This window comes from Girardinichthys multiradiatus, chromosome 10, assembly GCF_021462225.1.
Source record: "Girardinichthys multiradiatus isolate DD_20200921_A chromosome 10, DD_fGirMul_XY1, whole genome shotgun sequence".
NCBI lineage: Eukaryota > Metazoa > Chordata > Actinopteri > Cyprinodontiformes > Goodeidae > Girardinichthys > Girardinichthys multiradiatus.
The window spans coordinates 2,072,600-2,093,637 of record NC_061803.1 but is presented as its reverse complement, the minus strand read 5'-3'; the positions used below and the strand labels follow the sequence as shown (position 1 = coordinate 2,093,637).

The following is a 21,038-nucleotide window of genomic DNA, read 5'->3' as shown; positions in this document are numbered from 1 at the left end:
TCACCACATCAGTTAGTTGGTTTAAGTCAGTGGCTGAAGTTTCAAAAACAGTCCAGTCTGTACATTCAAAGCAGGCCTGTAGCATCTGCTTTGATTCCTCAGTCCACTTCTTAACAGTGTGAACCTTGGGTTTGGAAGCTCTTAGTCTCTGTCTGTAGGTTGGGATGAGGTGGATTAGATAATGATCTGAAAAACCCAGAGCAGCCCTGGTAACAGCATGATATGAGTCCTTTAAAGCTGTGTAACAATGGTCCAGTGTGTTTTTGTCTCTGGTGGGACATTTAATATGTTGTCTGTATTTGGGGAGTTCATGGGAGAGGTTTGCTCTGTTAAAATCTCCCAGTATTATGATGAAAGAGTTCGTGTATTTTTTCTCCACGTCTGTAATCATCTCAGCAAGATGTTTTTCAGCAGCAGAAGTTCAGCCATGAGGTGGAAAATATGAGCTGATTATTATAAACGAGGAAAACTCTCTAGGTGAATAAAACGGTTTACAGATTATGGAAAATGACTCCAGATCAGGACTATATGTTTCTCCAGAACTTTTACGTCTCTGCACCAACCTTCATTTATATAAAAGCAGATTCCGCCTCCTCGCCTCTTCCCCGATAGCTCCACGCTATGATCCGCTCTGAGCAGCTGGAAGTCCGGCATCAGCAGTGCGTGGTCCGAGATGTTTTCACTCAGCCATGTCTCGATGAAGCAGAGAACCGCTGATCCACGAAGGTCTGAGTTTTTGTTGTTTAGAGAGCGGACATTTGCCAGGTGGATTGAAGGCAGTGGTGTGCGAAGTCCTCTTTTGCGGAGCTTTACCAGCACGCTTTCCCCTTCGACGTCTCTGTCCGCGCAGGATCCCGTATAGAGCCACAGCTCCACTTGCCAGGAGCTCAGTGAACCTCGGATTGATGAAAGATGGTGAAAAAATCCCAAGAGAGGACTCTCTGATGTTGAGAAGTTGCTCTCTACTAATGAGACCACAGCACTGTGGCTCGAAAAACATAAAAACACACAAAATACAAAAACAAAGAGAGAGCGAAGCTCCGCGGCGGCCATCGTCGGCGCCATCTTGTTGAATCGTACCACTTTTTCCTTCCACTCAACTTTCCATTAAACTTGAATACAGAACATGATCAGCCAGCTTCTTTAGCAATAAGCTATTATTGCTTCAGTGACTGTACTAAACAACTGTCCCCATGATTTTAAAGGCAACATTTTAGCATAAAAAATAAATATTTTAATTGGTCCGATGTAATTCACAATTTTTCAAATGAACAGGGAATAAAACGGAACCCCTATTAAGTTTCACCTTTTGAATTGAATCTATGAAATAAACTGATATTTCCTGGAATGTTCTGCTTTCTAACAGGTGGTATTCCCACCCCATAAAGCAAAGCATCTCTTTGTAACAACAAATGGCCTTGAGCTTCATGTTTCAGACCACTTTGTTCCTCTAATGTGAGTCACCTGTCTAAAAAAGACAAAACAAGTGAAACAAATCCTAAAATGTTCCATCAGTATTTCAGGAAGTCTAAATCTGATCACGACGTTCAACTACAAAGAAGAACAAAGGTGTAGAGCTTGTCCATGCAGCTTGTCAGATGTTTATCTGGGCCCAGATTTCACACAGCAGGTAGCAGATTTATGGTGGAGAACATGAGACGTTCCTTCAGAGAAAGACAAAAACTGCTTTAATACTGGAAATGTGTGCCAGCCCAAATTTACAGAACAGAAAACACCTGAGATAAATATGACCTTCAGACATTAACTGCTGCTTAACTGAACCCAAAGAAACAGGAAGTTCTTCACATTCATCCCTTCTTCCTGTAGATCCATTCAGGTGTTTTCTTCTCATTCCTCTCCAGCCCATTTATTTACAGAATCTGTTGCTTTTTAAGGAAGAAATGTTCAGTTTGGAAAATATGAAAGCAGCAAAAAAAGTCTGAAAACAGCTTTTAGAAATATTTTAAACAGAACAAAGCAAATATTGTGCAGCAAACGTCTTTATTATAACAAATGGCAACAAAAACTAAATTGATTTTTACATCTACCTATCACACACATTAAAGACCAGAAGCATTTTTACATTTTGTTCCATCGCCTTATGTAGGTTAAAGGCACTTCAAATACAACATTCAGCATTTTGTTTGTTGAATGTTCATACGACCCCAGGTTGAGATCAAATTCAAGAGTAAAAATGAACAAAGAAATAAAAACTGCAACATAAACTCAGAAAGACGTCCGACATCTTCATCCAGCTCCATAAAACCAGCATCTCATTACAATTTAGACAAGCAAGATATCATACAAATGCCCATTTCATGTAGCAATAAGTTTTTACATATTTACAGCACGGCATGCTGTCACATGACTGATTCAGTCAGCTCAATGACTGTCCTGTTAATAAAAATAAAACCCAAAACCAGACAAATAACACAACATGGAAATTAGAAAATACTTTGTGAAGGTTCCCATTATAGAAGCCGGTCCGGACCCGGTCTCGTTTAGAACAGAACAGAATTATTCTTCTCTGTACCTCACAGGAAATTCAGCTGTATCAGGTCGACACATTAAGCTAGCAACGATGTCAAAAAAATAAGGATGCACCGAAATTAAAATTTGAGACGATACCTGATATGAATATTACTGTTATGACTGATATTTAACCAAAACTGAAACACAAACAGCAACAAGATATAAAATATTGGTTGTTAATATCGGCCCGACAAAAAAATAAGAAATATTGCTCGTTCCTCAGGGGACCATGTTGATGATTTGACAATAACCGGGTCCGATCTCTTCACGTGCCGTTAACTGTTGTTGGTGTAAGAGTCGTAAACATTTACCGGGCCTTAAATACTCCGGTCTGAAGGTCACACACCAAAGATTCAAATTCTGTTCAGACGAGGATTTTAGGCAGTGATGAGCTGCCAACGTTCCCAGAAACCAACACCAGATTTAAACATCTGACCCATCAGACTGCACGGTCGGCGCTGGTAATGGGTCCAGGTTCCCGGTTCTTTGTGTAGTCCCTCCATGGTCTCAAACATCATCAGCTCTGAACCGACGATCCACTTTCAAATGTTTGTGTGCTCATTGGAGTTTGTAACACATGTGAACACGCCTCCGTTAGATACATAAAAACAAAGGGATTTTTTGGCTCATCTGGATCAGAACAGCACCATTAAATCTCAGCACATCCACACAGAAATCTTTATGTGGTTCCAGATCTTCTCAACATTGACTTTTTAAAAGTCGCACTTGTGGGAAAAATAATATAATTTAGGAAAACCACGATTCTCTGGATCGCCATGGATTTCGTTTAACTTAAGAGAATAAATAGGGAAAAGGTTTATAAATACTTCAAAATAAAAGCTTTTCCTGCAGCGAGCATCCCATAAAAGGTGCTCATCAATTAAACATGTGTGAAAATGGCAAATTAAAGTTGTTCCTGCATAGTTTTGGTAATTCCTCTAAGAAAGTACGGAGCCGTTCCTTTGGTCAGGATCCGACATGTCAGTCATGGGGGTTTCATCAGTGTTAACAATGTTGTAGTGACCCGTCTCTGTGTCCCTGTGTGTCGGCTTTCTTCTGTCCTGCAGAACCGAGTGGATAAAACCCACGGGCACAGGCAGCATGGCGAAGATGATCAATAAGGCAAGAACAGCCAGAGCCCAATCGGGATACGGCAGACGGACCTCGGATGCCTGAAAAGAAAAAAAAAAAAACACAATAAATATACAGAAGTAGCAAAAACCAGAACAGCAGCTCATTTTTAATATGACCCGTTTAGTTCAGCTGCTTTAGAATATCAGCAGCAGCCTGGTGATAAGCATGGGGAGTTTTTCACTACAAATTGGCCAAGAAGTTGCACTCTGGTCTCATCTGAGCAGAGCAGCTCCTTCCACATGATCACCACGTCTCCTTCGTAGCAAACAGGACCAACGTTCTCACATGTGAACAAAATGAATATTTATGTAGATTAATTCTTCCACATCAGCTGTGGATCTCTGCAGCTCCTCCAGAGACACCATGGACCTGCTTCTCTCCTCTCCTTGCTGTTAGTTTAGGTGGACATCCGTGTCTTGGTAGGTCTGCAGGTGGTCCATCTTCTCTCCATGTTCAGATGATGGAATGAACAGAACTCTGGGAAATATTCAAAGCTTGGTATATTTTTGTAGAACCAAACCCTGCTTTAAACTGAACCAGAACCTTCTGCCTGACCTGTCTGCTGTGGTCCTTGGTCTTCATGATGCTGTTCCTAATCTTCTCAGATAATTTGTTGGTTGTATTTGAGGGTATCAGAGTGAAGGAGCTGAACTAAAATGCATATCTCACTTTTCAAAGATCATAACTAATTTTTCTTCCACTTCATGCATTAGTTCAGGGATGTAATTACTGGGCTCTGCGTGCTGAAGGTCCAACATGTCTGGTGACTAAGCCATCTGAAGCTCTTAATGTTTTAGATATCTCAGAATATCGAACCAAAACCCAACATATAAAAACATAAATGACCCAATGCAAATAAATCAGTTTGTTCTTCTCTGCCTTCATAAGACTCAAGCGTACCATTTCCTGGTTCCACGACATGTAAGTTGGCGTTTTCATGAACATGCGGATAGCTGTAGCAGCGAGCAGCCCCAGCATGGCCAACAGGCAGACGTATTTCCACAGATATTTGTAAACGACGTAGGGCCGCCAGCCCAGCATCGCCTCAATATCGTCAAGAAATCTGGGCAGAAACAAACGAGAGATCAGCCTAAACTCATCCAGACTGGGCGACTTCACAGCATCAACAGGATTCTCACCTATCAGCTCCGTAGAGCCACGACACGCTGAAGGTCTCAAACACCACCACAATGATGAGAGGCAGAGTGGCAGAGTAGTCGTCAAACATGGTCACAAAGTAGTTCCCGCAGCGCTGGGTGAAGAGCAGGCTGATCACAAAGCCGACGATGCAGCTGATAACTGAAACAGCAATGGATGCATGTTAGGGAAGAAAGAGCCTACAGTCTACAGATGCAGCTAAACCGGACTTTTACTTGTGAACTTGATCTTGTGTTTCGCCAGAGATTTGAAACGATCCCTGAGAGGCGCTAGGATCCCTTCCATGGTGCCGAACATTGTACTGAGGCCCAGGTTGAGCAGCATGAGGAAGAACAGCGCCGACCAGAAGGGGCTGCCAGGCAGCAGCGTCATGGCCTCTGTGAAGGCGATGAAAGCCAGGCCCGTTCCCTCCACACCCTGGAACAAACACAACTGCCAGCTTTAGTTCCCATTTAGACACAGAGAGGTCAAAGTGATCAACAGAACCTGGTTTCTCACCGTCTGCATCTCTTTTTCAATGTCACAGACTGTTAAATTGCCAGAGATGTAACTTCCATTTTGTTTAAACCAGTTTCTGTAGCCCTCCAAACCCAGAGTCTCTGGGTCGGAGTGGTTGAAGAGGGGCATCAAGTCTAGAGACACAAGACCTTCACGGTGCCACTGCAACAGCTCCATTAGGTTACTGAAAATAGAAAAACAATTAATCAGACACATCGAATGAGTCCTGGCTGCACTGCACAGGTTCTCCACATAAACATTCCCAGACCTTTATGCTCATCTCAGTATTTTATCATGAATCTAAGGATCATATTTCTACAGTGTCCAGGATTTAAACATGGAACCTGGAAGGAAGGACTGTTGAAGTAGGGAAAGGAACAAGAGAACGAGGAAGAAAACTGGACACGACATTTAGACTCTGAGATACGAAATAGCATCAGGAAAACCCAATATTTTTCCAGACTGTGTAGGAACCCTGACACAACAACACACTGCAGATAAATTAATTCCTAATATGGAAATAACATTAAACCTACCTGGCAACACAGGCCATGACCTTTTCTTTGGCACGGAAACCCAGCACAGCAAACACCACCAATGTGGCCAGCACAGACGTCAGGAAGTTGATAAAAGAGACGGTGAAGGCATCTCGGTGGCAGTTGTTGTTCTTGGGATTGTAGGAGGAGTAGGCGATGATGGACCCGAAGCCGAGGCCCAAAGCAAAGAAAACCTGCGTGGCGGCCTGACGCCACACCTGGACGTCGGCCCAGATCTCCAGCTGTAAGAGGAAAAGGTGCATCAGGGCAAACGTTCTCATGTCTCCTCGATGAACAGACGTCTTATGTTCAGGTACCTTGGGGTAGAACATGTAGACGATTCCCTCTGAAGCTCCGTCCAGCATGAGTCCTCGGACCAGAAAGCAAACCAGCACCACGTAGGGGAAGATGGAGGAGAAATACATCACCTGGGAAATGAAGACAGAATGAAGCTGAGTGGAAACAGGAGCATCATCTCTGCTTCTGGAGAACAAGATGATCAGTCACGATGAGAGCAGCTCAGACGCCTCGTTGTTGCATCTAACCTGCTCAGGTAGTTTACTGCAAACAAGCAAGAGTCAGTCTTATTTTGCTGTATTGAAAATTGCTGGATATATTCTCCCATGATGCTTTGCATGAGCCTGCCTGCCAATCCCGCAGAGTTAATAACATGGGTTGACCAATCACATATGGCGGTCCATAACCCTAAGAATATATTTCCATCACAGTTAAGGGACAACCAAACATCCATAATTTAAGTTTAAAATGTAAATAAATAGCTGAAATGGACTCTGGTCCGGTACTCTGACTACACTGGGGGTGGCAGAAATGGGTTTGTTTGATATGTTGAACTCAGAGAAGACATTTTAAAATCCCACAAATTGGTGGCATATGTAAACATGTGGAAGGAAGAACTCTAGGCAGATCCGATCAAAACTGAACCTGTAGGTCCATGTATGGTGGAAAACTCACACTTAACATCACAGTAAACACAGCAGCCCTACTATCCAGGTACGGTGGTGGGAGCATCATACTGAGGGGATGCTTTCCTTTACCAGAGACAAGGAGCTTATGAGCCTGAATCTAAATAAATCTGATTTATTTGATCATTTCTGATTCAAAGTGTGATTCATTTGAGTCATTGTGATGTATTGTTCAGCAGCACAGAGGCACCACTGAATGTAAGTGGAGCGGTGAGGCAGCCTGTTTATAACAGGAGTAATATCTGTGTTTATGACCCTCCTGATTGTATAGAGCAACATATTCAAAGTCAGAGAGGCTGATGAGGTGTAATGCTTTTAAATCATAACCTAAACTATCATATTTCCCAGTATACACCCCTTTACAACAAGATGTGCTTTGAACCGTCAGGATCCTTCAGAGGAAGGCTGTTTGAGAAAAAAACAACAGCTCCAGATTTAATGCTAGTCAACACTTAAGCCTCACATTCCACAGAAATCCTGAAAGCCCGGCCCATGACTGGGATTGGACCAAAGTCCACAGAGTTAAACAGGATGGTAACTTCTGTTTTAGTCTCACCACCACAAGCTTTCCCAGGAATAACACAGGAGACTTCAGGGCTGAATAATTACCTTGACAGATGACTTGATACCCTTGAACATCCCCAGGCACACGAAGGTCCAAGCTGCCAACAGGCACCAGACGATGTAAGGGTTGAAGGAGCCCACCTCATCGATGGAGTCTGTGATGTTCAAAGCTCTGCGGTACCAAAAATACGACGTGCGGGAACTCTCTTTGCATTCCTTGTCTGGTAGGAAGACAAGTAGGAACCTCGGCTATGAATAACTGGACACAATCTGGTAGCTGTAAAAATTAATACTTTGTGTTTTTTACATGTTATATTTCCCTGCTCCGGACACTGTTGCCAAGGCAACGGATACCGGAAGGAGTTCCCGAGATAGAAAAGACTCCAAGCCAGGATTACGTTGTAGTAGACCGCCACAAAGAAGCAGACCTTGGTGTTCAGAAGCAGAAATATGCATTTAGTTAAAGTCCAAAAGGCTCATTAAATAAAGTATGAATAGGTCAACCGGGTCAGAATCATTAACTGTGTTGCTCTGTGCAGCTACAGTGGTTCTGAAAGCACCAATAACTGCTGGCTAATATGTTGCAAACTGGCATTTTTTATGCTAATGCCATATTTAGCCAGTTGGACAGAGTCTCAGGGCAGCAGATGATCACACAAGACACTAATGACATTACCCACAATGCTAGAGGTCACAGAGTGATGGAAGCACAGATGAGGAGGAGAAGAAAGAAGAGAACAGGCAGATAAGACTCATCTAATACCGTGGAGCCCTACTTATTGACATTAATCATGGACAACTGAAAACCAAGCCACATCTTCATCCCATGACCCGGTATGCCGTTCATAACTACAGGTCCTGAGATGGACCAGGGCCATAATACTGCTAGGTCTTTAGATGATCGTGAGAAGATCACACGTGTAGATCATGGAAGAAAAGAATGATCTGAAAGCTTCTAATTACTTGGATAATAACATTTACCAACTATGTCTTGCACAAGCTCTCCAAATCTCTGTCGTAACATCTCTTGTTCTCAGCAGTCTTCGCGTGAAGCCACAGAATTCCTGAACTTTGGCTAGGCCACTCTATAGCCTTAATGTTCTTAGAGGTTTTAGGCCAAGACTGACTGGTAATTGGAACTACTCATAAATTCATCCACCCTGATGAGTAGTCGTCTTGCAATCAGAAGGTTGTGGGTTTGATTCCAGCTTCCTGCTGCCATATGTCGATGTGCCCCTGGGCAAGGCACTTAACCTCAAGTTGCCTGACGATCTGCGTATTGGTGTATGAATGTGTGAGCGTTAGTGAGTGCGATTGGGTGAATGTGGCTCTAGTGTAAAGCGCTTTGAGCGGTCTCTATGACTGGAAAACGATATATAAGTTCAGTCCATTTACTCTGATAAAAACCTCAGTTGCATTTGAAGAACACTTTCCTCAGAACATATCACATTCGGACCCTTATCCTGACTGATACCTTTGTACAATGACATATGTTCGACCCTTCATAAGCTGATTTTCATGTTACTCATATTCAATATTAAAAAGGCAAAAGCTATTCGTCTTCAAAGATTAAATCAGAATATTAAACAGCCTGTTCATTCACACATGCAACACTTTTCACTCCAGATGAGAGGGTTCATCATTTAGTGTTCACCTACCACACAGCTGGAGTAGCCGATTCCTGCGAGCCTTGGAGAGATGTACTTCCACACTCCAATGCTTCCCTGTCGGATGTCCTGACCGGCTGCCAGCTCCAGGAAAAACAAGGGGATTCCCACAACTAGCATCAGCAGCACATAGAGCAGGAGAAAAGCTCCTAGGAGAAGGAGGACCAAACACTACGTCAGCAGAAAACCCAGAAATCAGAAACTCCAAGCAGACTTTTTAAAGAGAAGATATTATTTCCTGTTTTCTTTTCAATCTAGATGAGGAAATGTCAAAATTCCAGACTTCTCAGTCCTTATAACTTTCATTTTAAAATATAAAACTTATTAAATGATTATCATGAATTCATGGCAGCAGGTGGGGTTATTTATGAAATCTAGAGAAATCTAGATAAATGTCACATGTACTCACCTCCTCCATTCTGGTGGCACAGATACGGAAACCTCCAGACGTTGCCGAGCCCGACGCTGAATCCCACCTGGGCCAAAAAATACTCCACCTTGCTGTTCCATCCCGCTCGAGAAGGAGGCTCGGTGGAGGCCAACTCCACGGCCTCGGTGCTGCCGCCAGCCCCCGGCTCCACGACTCCCGTCTCATGGTCATCAGCTGGCAGAGCCTGCTTCTCCATCTGAAAACAAAGACAACAGTCTAAACCAACACTGGATGGATGTGTTCATAAAACCATCACGATAACTAGCTGCTGACCAGATGTTTCCAAACACACACATCCTGACCCGGCCTTCATTTCTGAAAGTTGTAAACTGATTTATAAGCCTTGAATGATCCTGGGTTTGCTTCATTTCCAATCACATGACCCGGTTTGAAGAATTTACGAGTCCCTGGAGGCTACAATGTTAGCCAATGGGAGGAGTTACATTAAAACAACAGATTGACCATTTTGTCATTTACACACAACCAGTTCCTGTAGTCCAGCTTGTTAAAACACAGCAACTTTTACTGATGCTCATATGTGGACTTATTTAAAGATCTAAGATGGTAAACTTAAAAATCTAAAACAAAGTAGCATCTTCCTGGCAGACATTTTTAAACAGTGGAGGAAAACTGGACTTTTTAGTTTGTTATATTAGATTTTACAAGGAAAATAAAAAAATGATCCTTATCCATTTAGACCACAAGATTGCTCAAAGTGTGGGTTAAAAATGTCTTTTTTTAACCCACATCAACCCAGAATTACTGAGCGGACCGATACGTTAAAAAATTACAATAATCGGCTGATACCGATGGTAATGCCGATACATCGTGCATGCCTTTATAGAAATAAAGAGCAGGCATAGAGGGAAGTACAGGGAAGGAGATGCTCTCTGATGAGCTGGGTTCTACTCCCAGTGCCGCCAGTGGTACCAGTTTACAAACCATGGTACCAGAAGCTTTGGTTTCTTTAGATTGAAATGCAGATGCATTTGATATTGATACAACAGTGAAGGTATGATTTGTTCCTAAATCATCAGGCTTGTTTCAGGTGATCTGACCAGAAGCTAAGTCTATTTACCTGGTTACCATGGTTCCCTGATGAGGGAACCAACACCTGCTTAAAATTGTTCTTTCTTGTTCATATTTCTGACACTTCAATATTACATGTTCTATTGTTTCCTCCTTTCCACAATAGTCACATTTTGCTGTATTATGTTTCTTTATCTTAAACAATGTAGAATTAAGTCCTTTATGTCCAAATCTTAATCTTGTAATTAATCTTTCCTCTTTTCTGCTCCTTCTTCCAGTTCTTACTTCTCCTACTATCTTGTTGATTCTATAAAACCATCTTCCTTTCCTTTCTTCATCCCTCCTTTTTGCCACTCTTTCTTGATTTTCTGTGTAATGATATTTCTCGCCTCTGACCTACTAATATTAATTATAAAGCTAATCTGGTTCTGTGTTGCCTATTTTGTCATCCTGTCTGCCATCTCAATCCCTCCAACTCCTACATGTGCTGGTACCCATAAAAATACTGATATTAATCCCATTCTTTGTATTCTGATTAAAATATGTTTTATTTTCAATAAAATGTCTGGTCTACCATCTGAATGATTATATTTTAAACTTAATAATGCTGAAGTTGAGTCTGAACAAATTATTGTTTTTAATGGTTTTATATCCTCCACCCACTGCACTGGTAACAATGTTTCTAATAATTCTCCTGAATATACGGATAATCCATTTGTAATTCTGGACTGGTTCTGATTGCTCCTGTACTAATTCTTAAACCTTGATGTTGTATATATATATACTCTCTGCTACACTTCCAACATTTCAACAGTTTGTCAGCTGCTCTACCAGAGAAAACAAAACATTGGATTTGTTTTATGCAAATGTCAAGGACTCATACATCTCTACAGCAAGACCTCCTCTAGGCAAATCAGATCACAATCTTGTTTTTCTCTGCTCGAAATATAAGCCACTTGTTCAGAGGCAACCTGTAAAAAAGAGGGCTGTGAGAAGATGGTCACAGGAAGCTGAAGAAGCTCTGCAAGGTTGCTTTGAGGCTACAGACTGGGACGCACTGTGCCAGCCACATGGAGAGGACATCAATGCCATGACTGAGTGTGTAACCGACTATATAAACTTCTGTGTGGATAACATCATCCCCACCAGAACCGTGAGATGCTTCCCCAATAACAAACCTTGGATCACCAATGACCTGAAGGACCTGCTTAACAAGAAAAAAAGAACCTTCAGAGAGGGAGACAGAGAATTATTGAGGAGTTTACAGAAGCAACTTAAAGTCAAGATAAGAGACAGCAAGGAGGTGTAGAAGAAGAAGCTGGAGAGCAAGCTCCAGCAAAAACAATATCAGAGATGTGTGGACAGGGATGAAGAAGATCACAAGCTTCAAGCAGAAGGATGATCAGACCGATGGAGGTCTGGACAGAACCAATGAACTAAACACATTCTTCAATAGGTTCAGTTCAGAAACAAGCTCAGCAACCTCCTCTCCTGCTCACAGCCAAACAGACATCCCATCTTCTTTTGACCCACAGGACCCACAGCTGTCCAGTAACACCTCACATTTTTTATCTTCCACCTCAGCCCTAGATCCTTCTGCTTCTACATGTTTGCCTTCAACCATATCAGAAGATGGTGATGCTTCCTTTGCCTCCCTTTTCCACCTGTGTGTCTCAAGATGTCAGGTGAAGAGACAACTGGAGAGACTGAATAGGAATAAGGCTGCAGGTCCAGATCATGTCAGCCCTAGAGTCTTGAAGGCCTGTGCAGACCAGCTCTGTGGGATTCTGCAGCACCTCTTCAACCTTAGCCTGGCCCACAAGAAGGTTCCGGTGTTGTGGAAGACCTCCTGTCTTCTTCCGGTACCAAAGAAACCTCACCCATCAGTCCTCAATGACTATAGACCTGTTGCCCTGACATCTCACATCATGAAGGTCCTAGAGAGACTCCTGTTGGCCCACCTGAGTAAGCAAACAATAAACCATCAGGACCTCCTTCAGTTTGCTTATCGCTGTGGAGTTGGAGATGAAGATGCCATCATACATCTGCTTCAACAAACCCACTGTCATCTGGACAAAGGCAGCAGCACTGTGAGGATCATGTTCTTTGATTTCTCCAGAACATTTAATACAATCCAACCTGATTTGCTTTGTCAGAAACTCCAGAAGACTCAAGTGGAGGCCTCAACAATCTCCTGGATCAAAGACTACCTGACAAACAGACCACAGTTTGTGAGACTGAAGGGTTGTGAGTCTAACCAGGTAGTCAGCAGCACAGGAGCACCACAGGGGACAGTACTCTCACCATTCCTTTTCACTCTGTACACCTCAGACTTCCAGTACAAGACAGACTCCTGTCATCTGCAGAAATACTCAGATGATTCTGCAGTTGTTGGTGGATCAGAGATGGACAAGAAGAAGCTGACCGCTTTGTGGCATGGTGTGGAAACAATCATCTCATTTTGAACGTGACTAAAACAAAGGAGATGATTGTAGATTTTAAGAGAAACAGGAATAAGTCAAAAACTATTTCTATCATGGGAGAAGAAGTGGAGGTGGTGGAGGAGTATAAATACCTCGGTGTTCACCTGGACAACAGACTAGAGTGGAGATGCAACTGTGAAGCCATCTACAAGAAGGGACAGAGCAGACTGTACTTCTTGAGGAAGCTTAGGTCCTTTGGTGTTTGCAGCAAGATGCTGCAGATCTTCTATAAGTCTGTTGTGGAGAGTGTGTTATCTTCTGCCATCATCTGCTGGGGAAGCAGCATCAGAACCAGAGACTTAAAAAAGCTCAACAAGCTGATAAAGAAGGCTGGTTCTGTTCTGGGGACTCCTCTGGAACCTCTGGAGATCATTGTGGAAAGAAGGATTCTTCATAAAATGAAGAACATTATGGAGAACCCTGAACATCCTCTTCATGAGACTGTCCTACAACAACAGAGTGTCTTCAGTCAGAGGCTTCTTCAGATCTGCTGTAAGATGGAGCGCTACAGGAGATCCTTCCTGCCCACAGCCATCAGCATCTACAACGGCTCTTTGAGGAAACCTTCATAATATGAGCTATAACAACATTTAATTTCCCTTTAGGATTAATAAAGTATTTTTGAATTTGATTGAATATTGTTTAATTTTATAAGATGTGTGTTTGCTGCTGATCCATAAATTATTCTTCCATAATCAATATTTGATCTAATTAATCCTGTATAAATACCAGCCATATATTTAATAATGTTTAATATTATTTTGCATTTATCTATAAATTTTTCTATATGTACTTTCCATAAAATTTTTTCATCAAACTATATACCTAAAAGCTTTTTATTTGTTCTAAAACTTGATTGTATAATTTTAGTTTTATAGTTTCTCTTTTCCATTTCTGTGTAAACACTATCACTTTTGGTTTTTCTACTGAGAATTTAAATCCCCATTGTTCTATTCTAATAATCTCATCCTGTATTTTCTTTTCAATAAGTTTTCCATATAGCTCCATCATCTGCAAATAGTGAGCAACCAACTTCTTTACCAATATTTTTAAATACATCATTTATCATTATAGAAAACAATAATGGACTTATAATACTTTCTTCAGGAGTACCATTATCTATTATATATTTATCTGACAATTCTTGACCAATTCTTACTTGTATTGTTCTATTTGATAAAAAAAATGTTTAATCCATTTAAACATTTTATGTAATTTAATTAATAATCCTTCAACCCACATCATGTCATATGCTTTTTCTATATCAAAAAATACAGCTAATACTTTTTCTTTGTTCATTTGTGCTCTCCTTATTTTATATTCTAAACATAATGCAGAATCATTTGTGCTTCTCCCCTTTCAAAAACCATTTTGATATCTAGATATATACCCATTAATATTTAAATAATATGTTAATCTATTATTAATCATTCTTTCCATTATTTCACATATATTTGATGTTAATGCGATCGGTCTATAATTTTCTGGTTTTGTGTTATCTTTTCCTGGTTTAACTATTGGAATAATTATTGCTTCCTTCCAGCTCTGTGGCAGCTCTCCCTCCTCCCAGACTTTATTATATAATTATAATATTTTATAATTGAGATGTTCTATCATTGTATGGTAAATTTGATCTTTTCCAGGTGATGTATTTTTTGTTTTCCTGGTAACAAAGTTCAACTCTCCTTTTGTAAATGGCTCATTTATTAATTTATTTGTATCTACATTATTTTGCATTAATTCTTTATATTTCATCTTTGTCATTTCTCTACCCTTCTTTCCCTCTTCACTAATATTACTTGAACTATGAATTTTACTAAATGTTTTAGCTAATAGTTCAGCTTTTTCTTTATCTTCCGTTATAAATGTATTATCTATTTTTAATATAGGATATCCATATTTTATTCTAATACCATTCATTCTTTTAATTGTTTTCCAAATTTGGTAAATATTTGTTTCTTTCTCTACGGTATTACAAAGGTTTCTCCAATATTCACTTTTTGCATTCTTAATGATCTTTCTTACCTTTGCCTGCTTTTTTTTGTACTCAATTAGATTCTGATGAATTGAGTTACTTTTTAACATTTTAAAAGCTTTATTTCTTAGTTTTATTACTTCATTACATTCTTTTGTCCACCATGGCACAATTTTTTTATCGTTCTGTCTTCCTCCTTCTTTAATCAATTCTTCTGCAGCTTGAGATATTTATATTTAAACTATTTATATCAATTGACTCATCTATTTCTTCCAATTTCTTTTGACTTAAATATTTAAATTTTTCTTTCCAATCAGCCTTATTAAAGTTCCATCTTTTATATAATCCTGTATTCCTGTTATTTATTAATATTCCTGTTATGATTTTAATGGGGTAATGATCACTGCCTACTGTTGTATCTTTGTCAATGTCCCACTCAGTTATTAGCTAAACAATTTGATATAAATGTTAAATCAATCACAGACTCTGTACCTGTTTTTACATTCATTCATGTTCCTCTTCCATCATTTATACATACCACATTTTCTTAGTTCTATTTCTTTAATAATTTGTCTATTTTTATCATTACATTTCCCCCATATTGTGCTGTTAGCATTAAAATCTCCACACCAGATTACTTTTCTTTCCAAATACACCATTAATTCATCCATCAACTCGAGATAATATTTTACATGGATTATAAAAATATATTATCTTACTTTTTTATCATAAATTTCAACTACTATGTATTCTACATTTTTACCTTTTCCTAATATCTGATATTATATTCCTTCTTTTATAAATATTCTACGTCCTCCTCGTCTATCCCTTCTGATACTATTATACCCTTTAAACACAAAATCTAAGTTTTGGTTTTATCCATGTCTCCTGTAGACATATAATTTCTGGTTTTTCATCAATTTCATCTATATACCATTTAAATTCCTGTCCATTAGCAGTTAAACTTCTTTCATTTCACTGTAATATTATCATATATTTCTATCAGCTGGGGTTCCTCCTTGCCTTCCATCTGTTTCCAACTTTTTATTAATATTTTCCCAAGATCCTTCTTTAAATCCTAAGAACTTTTCTGCTCCTCTGACTATTATTTTAATCTTTTCTGTTTTGTGTTTAGCCTGTTCAGTGCAGTTAATGACTTAAGCTATAAATAATATCAGTTTTTCCGGACATTGTGACATTTTCCTCTGATTCTACTTTGTTGATAATCTTGAATCCTAATTTGACCTTCATCCCTTGATCTTTCATTCTGGACATTTTTGACTGTTTCAGCATAGTTTATGTTTTTTAGTCATTTTAATTTGTTGAATTTCTTTTGCTTTCTTCCTTATCTCAACATCCCCTGAATGTAACTATGTTTCCCTCCACAATTGCAACATTTTTTCCTGCATATCTTCCCCACAATCTTCAATTCGATGGTCTTCTCCACACTTTGGACATCTTTGTTAACCTTTGCAGACAGCTGCTATATGACCATATCTCTGACATTTAAAACATCTTAGTGGTGGAGGAATGAAACACCTCACAGGAAAACTCAGATATCCTATTTTAACATTTTGTGGCAACACCTTTTCTTCAAAGTCTATTAAAATTGACTGGCTTCCTACTCTTTCTCAGTTTACATTTTTTGTCAATGTCCAGATTTTTTACCTTTGCACCAACAATGCTTTTTTTTAACTTGTTTATATCTTCCTCCAAAGGAATGCCATAAATTACCCCCCGAATGATTTTATCTTCTCCTATAATCTTCCTCTCTGTCACCGTTTTCTTGCAAATGTTTTCAACTTGTAAAACCTTTCTTCTTCAGTTTTACACGACACCAGTATATTTCCATCTCTCATTACCTTCACCATTTCAACATCTCCTATCTTTTATTTAATTTCTCTAGATAGTGAAATAGGACTCAGGTTCTCTTTTTCTTCTTCATTTCTTAGTTTTAATATTATTTTACATTCTTCCCTTCCAATGTTCCTCCTAACTTCTCTCTCTTCTTCAGAACAGTTTTCTTCCTGCTCTCTTTTACTCCTTTGGCTGTCTAATATCTTTCCTTCATCTGCTTTACCTCTTCCCCATCATCTCCCTCTATTTACTGGTGTCCATTCATTAAAGTCCATATTGTCCTCCTGTGAGTCCATTCTGAACCATTCACAAAAAAGTTTATGCCTCTTACCCCCACTTCCAAAAATAAATAATCTCTCAGCATCAATTTGCTCGATATTGTTCTCAAAATTCAATCTCGGCAACAATTAGTTGATCCTTCTTTTTCCTACCAGCCCGTCTCAACAACCGCGCCTCTGCCAGCCACTCTCCGATGCTCTAGACGCTCATCATCCCTCTGTTGATTTCATTACAGGTCGTTATATTTACAGTCGCTTCCCTCCTTGGTTAGTTTTATACTTTATGTTTAAAAATAATAAAAAGCTGAAGTAACAAAAAAGCACCAAACTGTAGATTTACGATCTAATTGTAGACAGTTAAAAATCACACACACACACACACACACACACACTGGTGCCACGTACACCTCCTGCTCTGGAGGTAAATAAAACTGTACTGATACCTCGATGATTAACAACTATCCTCCACATAAACGATGTCGTAAACCTTCTTAATTAACTCAATAAATACTCATTAATTACCTTCTCTAACCCAAAGTCTCTCGGAAAAGTTGTCCAAACGTTCCGAGACTAAAGTCAACTTTGTGTGAAGTTTCATGTGACTCCGCCCAAACATCTCCTATTGGTGGATGATAACTGACGATAAACCGACTGCAGAATACTTTTTAACACTTCATCTCCAGACAAGTATGTGTTTTGTTAATTTTAAGTAATCTGCATGAAAATTTTCTTGAAAATCCATCCTTATGGGACCCAAAGATCAGACCTTTTTCAGCTTTAACTTCATTTCTATGAGATATCAGCGAATTGATTGTATTAATGTTATGGTTCTGGTGAAAGCAGAAACTATTTCCCGACCCAGAAGGCACCAGGAACTGATCATATTCAGGATAAAATAAAACTCCCTGGCTCCAGGGACCAGCTTCCTTTTAAAGCTTCTGGCACTTTCTTCAGGAAGCTCTGCTTTAGTTCCTGCAAAATCACCTTCATTCACCAAACTTCTGTTTATTTTATTAGGATTTTATGTTACAGACATAAGGTATTGCAGAACTGAACAGAATACTACATGAAAAAGATGTATTTTGTCAAAAATATTTCACCAATAAAGATCTGAAAAGTGTGGAGTGCATTTGTATTCTACCACCTTTACTCTGACTCTAAACAAAATTCATTGCAACCAGTTTTCTCCAGCAGGCAGCTAATCAGTCAGTGTAGTTCAGCTGTGTTCAATGTAATCTGACTCTAAATGCAGCTGTCCTGTTTCTGTTCTTGAACTTCAGAGAACAAACAGCAGCATGAAGACCAAGGAACAGAGAAGACAGGTCAGGGCACAGTTGGTCCAAGGCATAAGCAAACTAAGCAGCTGCTTAGGGCTCTCAAACCATCTTGGGACTCCCGTAAAAGCTTGATTTTTAGAAGATTTATGTTTATTTGTTTGTTGATAATGAGAATGCTTTTAAATTAAATGTTTGCAGATTCAGCAGAAATAAATTAAAAGATTTTTAAATTGTTTATAATTTTAATTCAAGTTTTAAAGGACTGAACATGGAAAGAAGATGGACCTACCAGGATATGGATGTCCATCTAAACTTAAGTCTTAGTATGGAGCTAAATTGGGGCAATAAAGTTTGTTCAAACAAAAAAAATTTGAACCTGAAAAATATCAGCGCCCCAGAAACTGTCGCCTCTTCCATACTTGATGTGGCGCTCGCCCTGCGTCTGTGCAGGGTGCTGGGCCGGTGATTCACGGGCTGAACTGAACCACCGGCCCAGCACCCTGCGTCTGTGAAAGGCGGTTACTAAAAACTAAACATTCACAAAATAAGAAATGCCTAAGCCAGCGGTCCACCGGGGATTTCCACGGTTGCCCCGTATGCCAGTTTGATATGGAAGCAAATCGTTACCATATTTCAAATAAAAAAGCATTTTCAGAAATGCTTTTTCATTTTAAGAATGTGGCTGCATTGTTTGACTCATAAATAAAATTAGTAATCAATCATCCTATTTGCATTTTAATTTTCTTCTTCAAGACTGCTCATTCTTTCACTTAATTAAAATGAAAAAGAAAAATACTTTTGAGATTTATTTTTCAAAATGTACCCCAGCAAATAGATACCAAAATTAAATTTGAAATGTAAAATTTGAAAATGAAAAAGCATTTCCAGAAATGCTTTTTCATTTTAAGAATGTGGCTGCATTATTTGACCCATAAATAAAATTAGTAATCAATAATCCTATTTGTATTTTCTTCTTCATGACTTCACATTTTATGCCATAATCAAAAAGAAAACAAAGCAGACATTGCTTTTTCGTTTTCGTGGTCTGCCCGCAAAGTCCTGCCCAGAACTAGAAAACGAAAAATCATTCCGAGCTGCGGGCGCAGAAGAGTGACGTCAGCAGCCGCTCTTCCTCAGCTCCCTGCTGACCGAGCTACCCATCTTGTTCGGTAGGGGGCGCTGTGCACGTCTGGAGTGCATTACATTGCAAACGTGCCGAGAAATTGATTGAATTGCAGCAGGACCGAGCTCAATTTGTGGCAGTGGCAGGAAGAACTGGTAGTTCTGGTGGCAGGAAGAACTGGTAGTTCTGGTGGCAGGAAGAACTGGTAGTTCTGGTGGCAGGAAGAACTGGTAGTTCTGGTGGCAGGAAGAACTGGTAGTTCTGGTGGCAGGAAGAACTGGTAGTTCCGGTGGCAGGAAGAACTGGTAGTTCTGGTGGCAGGAAGAACTGGTAGTTCTGGTGGCAGGAAGAACTGGTAGTTCTGGTGGCAGGAAGAACTGGTAGTTCTGGTGGCAGGAAGAACTGGTAGTTCTGGTGGCAGGAAGAACTGGTAGTTCTGGTGGCAGGAAGAACTGGTAGTTCTGGTGGCAGGAAGAACTGGTAGTTCCGGTGGCAGGCTGTGGCGGAACTGCCACAGCCTGCCGCAGGGTGGCAGGGGATTCCGCGAAGATGCCAGAAGGTGCCAGACCGGCCGTAAAAGTTTGCCAATGCGGTTGCCGCTGTTTTTGTGGAAGCTGATGCTGATTATCGGCAAATGGGTTGTCATTATTGTTATAGCCTGTTACCTTTAAATAATGATTTCATTATTGATTATTATTTAATAAACAGCTTTAGACCCATAACATAAGGTGATTGTATTTACTTGACATGGAAAATAAATAGCACTATGTGTTTGTGTGACGTGTTGAAAGGATGACGAAGACGGTTTATTATAGAGCACGAGCGGCTATTCTGAATCGTCACTCACAGAAAAATATAAATAAATGCTTAAAAACACGCTGGATGTCCCAGGCCATGAGGATGCCACCAGAACTACCAGTTCTTCCTGCCACTGCCACAAATTGAGCTCGGTCCTGCTGCAATTCAATCAATTTCTCAGCACGTTTGCAATGTAATGCACTGCAGACGTGCACAGCGCCCCCTAGCGAACAAGATGGGTAGCTCGGTCAGCAGGGAGCTGAGGAAGAGCAGCTGCTGACGTCACTCTTCTGCGCCCGTAGCTCGGAATGATTTTTCGTTTTCGAGTTCTGGGCAGGACTTTGCGGGCAGACCATGAAAACGACAAAGCAAGGTCTGCTTTGTTTTCTTTTTGATTATGGCATAAAATGTGAAGTCATGAAGAAGAAAATGCAAATGCAAATAGGATTATTGATTACTAATTTTATTTATGAGTCAAACAATGCAGCCACATTCTTAAAATGAAAAAGCATTTCTGGAAATGCTTTTTCATTTTCAAATTTTACATTTCAAATTGAATTTTGGTATCTATTTGCTGGGGTACATTTTGAAAAATAAATCTCAAAAGTATTTTTCTTTTTCATTTTAATTAAGTGAAAGAATGAGCAGTCTTGAAGAAGAAAATTAAAATGCAAATAGGATGATTGATTAATAATTTCATTTATGAGTCAAACAAT

General features: G+C 39.9%; 1 protein-coding gene across 2 annotated transcripts; it reads right to left on the bottom strand.

Moving 5' to 3' along the window:
• Window positions 1–1,982: 1,982 nt before the first annotated feature.
• Window positions 1,983–17,732, bottom strand: LOC124874731 (sodium-dependent neutral amino acid transporter B(0)AT2-like). Of its 2 annotated transcripts, XM_047376217.1 has the most exons (13): window positions 17,647–17,669; window positions 17,278–17,342; window positions 9,482–9,698; window positions 9,064–9,221; window positions 7,713–7,833; window positions 7,451–7,626; window positions 6,176–6,286; window positions 5,859–6,100; window positions 5,323–5,506; window positions 5,040–5,241; window positions 4,806–4,965; window positions 4,567–4,729; window positions 1,983–3,704 (listed from the first exon to the last, which is right to left on the bottom strand). In XM_047376217.1, the coding sequence occupies exons 3-13, from the start codon at window positions 9,696–9,698 to the stop codon at window positions 3,471–3,473; spliced, it is 1,968 nt and encodes a 655-aa protein (XP_047232173.1). In that variant the 5' UTR covers window positions 17,278–17,342; window positions 17,647–17,669; the 3' UTR covers window positions 1,983–3,470. The 2 variants fall into 2 exon arrangements, with proteins under 2 accessions (XP_047232173.1, XP_047232172.1); XM_047376216.1 differs by lacking the exon at window positions 17,278–17,342 and having other exon boundaries at window positions 17,647–17,732.
• Between the last annotated feature and the right edge of the window lie 3,306 nt (window positions 17,733–21,038).